The 6000-nt window shown below is 30.2% G+C and overlaps 1 protein-coding gene across 1 annotated transcript in view; it reads right to left on the bottom strand.

Moving 5' to 3' along the window:
• Positions 1-2380: 2380 nt before the first annotated feature.
• Positions 2381-6000, bottom strand: part of LOC148613699 (uncharacterized) — a 32341-nt gene continuing 28721 nt past the window's right edge. Inside the window, exon 9 of the mRNA XM_088587220.1 lies at positions 2381-5631. Within this exon, the coding sequence (XP_088443346.1) occupies positions 5501-5631 (131 nt within the window). The 3' untranslated portion in view covers positions 2381-5500. The remainder of the gene's footprint in view (positions 5632-6000) is intronic.

The following is a 6000-nucleotide window of genomic DNA, read 5'->3' as shown; positions in this document are numbered from 1 at the left end:
GGCTAAAAACCACTAATTCCACTTCCCATAGGCTTCTATGCTAATTTCACAATATTCAATGGCTTCTCTGGACTTTACCTTAACTTTAACCTGCAGATGACTATATATCAGCATGATTCTACATATGTCAGCTCACAATCCTCAGAATGGCATGTGGGGTTAGCAGACTTGCAGTGCAGTACTGGTCACCGGAAGTGAAGGGTCTATAAATAGCATGGGAAATCCAAGTGTTTTCACAAGATAGGGGTATATTTAAAAATCATTATGGAGATTAGGCTTCACATCACAAGAAGCAAAATGCACCTATAAAATGTACAGAAATGTTTTTCCTTTCAGAAACTGTTTCAATTTTTTAAATAAGATGAGAACTTTTTTCACAGCATTATGAGGAACAGGGGTAATTTCTGCGTATGACTATTTTTGCGTACATTCCAAATGCTCATTGGTTGAATTGGTGGTCTGTAACCTAAACAGTCACTTTTTGTCTTAGAAAAAATAAATAACTATACAGGTATCTTCCTACACACATACTGAATGCATTAGCAAAGTTTCAGTGAAATGTGACAAGCACTTTTTTAAATATTTGATTTTTAAATATAGGGTAACCAAGTTGTGCGAGCAAAAAAGTGAAAATATTCTACCATACTGAAATGCATTAAATATTTGCAAAGAACTTTTTCTGACTTTTCAAATAAAAAATATCAATCACAACTTGTTTTTTAACAATATTAATGAAGAAATAGTTTTAAAAGTAATCATTTTCTGAGAAATTGGTCTATTTTTAAAAATTTATTTCTGACATGCCTCCCCCTTTTTCTTGATCACATGTCAAAAATCCTAAATCTTTAAATTTTCACAAAAGGTGATATATTTGGCTTTAAATTTGTAAATACAGTGTTTTCACATTAAAACATGACCAGTAAAGGGCACCTAAAGCAAAAAAAGTGCTCAATAATGGATTTTCCATGTTGCCATAGGGGAATGCTTATATGGCCTTAACCGCAGTAATGAAAGTGAGTTTTTCCTCATTTCTAACCTAATTTTTGCTCAAATCTACACAAAACTTGATTTCAAGTGCTTATTACTACCATATTTAGGTAAATATAGCCCTCAAAGTTTAATATTTGATATTTTTACTAAATTTTCTACACTTTTTACAAGATAGGACATAAAAATCAGCCAAAAAGACCAATTTTCCATAATTTGGACCTATAACTTCAAAAAATGCATATTTTGAAGGATTTTTGTAGTGTATTCCTCTCATGGCAAAGTTAACAAGATCTTCAAGTAGTTTAAAGCTATTTCAAGAAACTTTTCATTTTGCCATGGCTTCAACTTAAGGCTAAAAACCACTAATTCCACTTCCCATAGGCTTCTATGCTAATTTCACAATATTCAATGGCTTCTTTGGACTTTACCTTAACTTTAACCTGCAGATGACTATATATCAGCATGATTCTACATATGTCAGCTCACAATCCTCAGAATGGCATGTGGGGTTAGCAGACTTGCAGTGCAGTACTGGTCACCGGAAGTGAAGGGTCTATAAATAGCATGGGAAATCCAAGTGTTTTCACAAGATAGGGGTATATTTAAAAATCATTATGGAGATTAGGCTTCACATCACAAGAAGCAAAATGCACCTATAAAATGTACAGAAATGTTTTTCCTTTCAGAAACTGTTTCAATTTTTTAAATAAGATGAGAACTTTTTTCACAGCACTATGAGGAACAGGGGTAATTTCTGCGTAGGACTATTTTTGCGTACGTTCCAAATGCTCATTGGTTGAATTGGTGGTCTGTAACCTAAAAGCGAATCAATTTGTTGGCAAAATATTCTACTCCATATCGCCGACAGCCCTGATTTACTCAAATGGCGACCTTCAAATACATTTTTGACGAAAAAAAAAAAACAATAATAGCTCTAGTTATTTTTGTGTTGCTTTTTCAGAACAAACATAACTGCATGCAAAATAATGTTTCTTGTGTTGTCAATTGGTAGATTTGATTGTAAAATTACGACCGACGGCAATACTCGTGATTGGGGACAATTTACGGAGAATTCGGCTTTAAAACAGTCTATTTTAACAATGTTCCACTAGAATTAATTCACTGTGAGTTCCACAGAGATTTCAGGATATTTAATTAGGGTTATTTGCAGGTAATAACTGAAATTAAATAAAACAATACAATGTTCTCACTTTGCTGTACAATAAAGTTATCCAATCATTATTTGAAACTTTAGGCTTTAATCTTGAACATATCCAGCACAAAAACAAACACACAAACACAGAAAACAGTGCAGCTACAATTCCAAATTCACCATAAAGATGAAGGATACATTACTAAATTTACCCAAATGATGTAACAATAAAACTGATTAGTCTCTTGATAACTTTTATTATTAAAATTGTTTTGGACATATATTTAAATACTATTTTCTATGCTTATATTTACAAATTGTGCAATATTTTAGAAATTTGCGATCAATGCATATGTATATCTGGCACTCTATTGAATGGTAAACATTACAGAGTTGCTTCCCTTTAAATAGGAGCATCAGTAATCTTCCAAGAATCAGGTAGAATCTAAACAATTTTGAACATGCATGTGAAATAACAATGATCTGACATTATATTACTCATTTTCAAAATGAGCTAAATCTTGTTCTTATATATACAGTTAAATGAGGCATAGTTTCATTTAAAAAATGTAAAGGAAAAAAAAAATTTTTATCATTGGAATAAAAGTTGTTTAGAAGAACACAAAAAAAATGTATTGATATTTTACAATTCCAAGAATTTGTATAAAACAAAGCCATCTGCCTACAATTACCTTGAATAGATATAATACATATGACTCCTAAATATTCACACTAGTATATAATTTGTACATTTGTATACTCATGTAACTTTGTTTTCCTTCAGTAGTTGCATACATTCATGTGAATCACATAGAATGGCAATGAAGTCTAAATGTAATCTTATTTGTAGTTTACTCATGTGAGTATACTCGGTTGAAGTGTAATTACATTTGTAGCATACTCTGTTGAAGTATACTTACATTTGTAGCATACTCTGTTGAAGTATAATCACATTTGTAGCATACTCTGATGAAGTGTAATTACATTTGTAGCATACTCTGTTGAAGTATACTTACATTTGTAGCATATACTCTGTTGAAGTATACTCACATTTGTAGCATACTCTGTTGAAGTGTAATTACATTTGTAGCATACTCTGTTGATGTAAACTCATACTTGTAGCATACTCTGTTAAAGTGTAATTACATTTGTAGCAAACTCTGTTGAAGTATACTCACATTATAGCATAGTCTATGTTTGTAGTGTATATACTCTCACAAGTACACTCTGATCATCATACTAATGAATTTATGAATGTTTAGTATACATCTGTTTACACAGTATAAATCAATTTTTATCTTTAATATAAAATATGGAATCAACTTGAAAACTAAGTGATTGAAAACAAAAGGACTGCATGGGTAATGTTTTAAAGAGTAATCAAGGGAACCAAGGTTATAGTGGTAATCAAAAGAATGTAATCCAGGGACAAATACCAGACTTCTAGATAAGAATTTAAATTTGCAATGAATTCTAATAAATTATTGGCAACTTCATACTGAATTTTTGGTACTTAGGTTTAAAACAAGATTGATAAGAATTTAAATTCTGAATAATACTGCACTGTGATGAGTACTCATCAAAATAAACATAGTCACTTTACAAATAACATATAACTGTTACAACTATCTGACATACAGACCCTACATGTAGGAAACTTTCTGACAAACAATAAAATTATTCCTAAATGGAATTCTATATCACACTCATAATATGAGAATAAATGAATGAAGGTGATGAAATATTTACAAATGAAATGTACAGTAAAACCTGTGTTAACCAAACCCTGAATAAACTGAAAATCTGTTTATTCCAGACATGCATTGAAGTCCCTTTGTATCAGTTCAAAATATACTTGGAACAAGAGTAAGTCATACACTGTCTTAATCAAACAAATTGTACAGTCCAAGAGGGGTTTGTTAGACAGGTTTTACTTTACAGGTAGTATTATATTTACAAATTGGTAAACATTTTCTTAGTTAATAAATGTTTGTCAAGGATCTGTCACAAAAGTTATAAACAATGTAGGACACTTTGGCAATTCTCAGATTAAATATTGTCGTCAAAAATATTTAGAAAAACAACTGATAACTAGAAACTCATAGCAAAGCTTTACTTAAGGATACCTTGAGGAGGTAGACCTAGGGTAAGGGGCATAACTCTTGAAATCAGTGATATGTTTGTATCATATTCAATTTCACCTAAGCCTTTCAAGCTTTCACTTGAAACAGAATCAAATCAATCCAAGTTACTTTGATGCTTTCATGGGATTGATATAAAGAGCCTAAATACAAACATTTCAATGATTTTAAAGAGTTGTGTCCCTTACCTTAGGTCTACCTCCTTGTCTTTATAAAAGCTCATGAGAGCTTATATTTATTGTTAATAAGATTGTTAAACACGACTATAAAAAGAATTACTTACTTACTTACCCACTGCTTCCCATTGTGTCATGGTCAAATTATATAAACAAAGTTAATAAAACAGGAAGTTGCTCAAGTCTGAAATCAAATCCTACAATTTGGCATGCCATGATCACTACATACCAACTGCTGTCAAAGTGGGTGATACCAATTTTGCTTTTTACCCCCATTTTTGGGATAAAATAGCTTTTATAAATAAAAATGAAATACGAAACATTATACAAAAAAAACAATAAAAATTTAACATTGAAATTTTCTATAAAAGTATTGCACATATTCAAAATATTTAAAAGAAAAAAAATACAAATATAGTTTAACAATACATATAGATGACAAGACACAAACATTTAATGACTAAAAATAACATCTGAGTATTGCAAACACGAACATTTAAACATGGGATTTATTTTATCCACATTTGTGGACAAGAAACAAATGTAAAAAATAATTGTGGACAAGAAACAAATGTAAAAAATAATTCTATCATCCCTCTTCCCCTAAAAAATATATTGGATTTTTACATGTATTATGTTTTTTTTTATATATATTATAGTTATTTCTCTTGATATAAGAAAGACAAATTGTGTTGAAATAGCCTGAAACAACAAATCAATTAAAAATAAGAAGGAAGTACCACCTCCATTTGGAAAAACATGACAACATGTAATTTGTTAAAATTTTTCAAAAAGATAATTGTTATTTTTCCATGTTAGTATGATACAAAAAGAATCAAATGTTTTCTTCCTACATGTGACACTATTTATTCCACCTTGTTTTTCAATACCATTACTCCAATGGATAAATAATAAATTGACCTTTTCAATAATGAAAAATACACTTTCTTTATGTTCTGTTATGGATTATCCCCCTTGATATTAATTATAGATTATCTCCCTTCAAGTTCTATAATAGATTTATCTCCTTTTATCTAAAATCACGAACAGGGCTTTGTCCTAACAGCTCGTTTTTGACAGTCGACACCTCCCTGAACAACTTCTCTTTGTTTTTTCTGCACACCATTCTGACAGGATGACCAATTGCCCCATTTTCCAAAGAAACATCGATCTATAAAAGGAGGGAAAAAAAAGGATTTTGTTGAATGGAAATTGCATCAGTTTTATACATCTATAATTAATCTTAACAGAAAAACCAGAAATAAAACTTACAAGCTACAGAATGCTTGTGGATTACAAGTATAAGTATTTTGTATAAAAGATTTTCTTTGGTATTTTTCATGCTCTTTGCATTCATCTCTTAAACGTTATTTATAAAAATCTGTCTGTGATTTTACATTTACTGAGTCAACTACTAACACCTTATATTTTTCACTATAAATTTTCCTTTTTTATCAGAGAACATTCTTTTGAATTTTAATTTAAAAAGCACAAGTTACTGAATTGTATTTCAAGACAATTGAGCATTAATGTGTGGCAG

This window comes from Perna viridis, chromosome 6 (assembly GCF_037379345.1).
Source record: "Perna viridis isolate PV_CMFRI_1.1 ecotype Kerala chromosome 6, ASM3737934v1, whole genome shotgun sequence".
Taxonomy (NCBI): Eukaryota; Metazoa; Mollusca; class Bivalvia; order Mytilida; family Mytilidae; genus Perna; species Perna viridis.
Note: the sequence above shows the minus strand (reverse complement) of the source record. Positions and strands in the feature narration are given on the sequence as shown.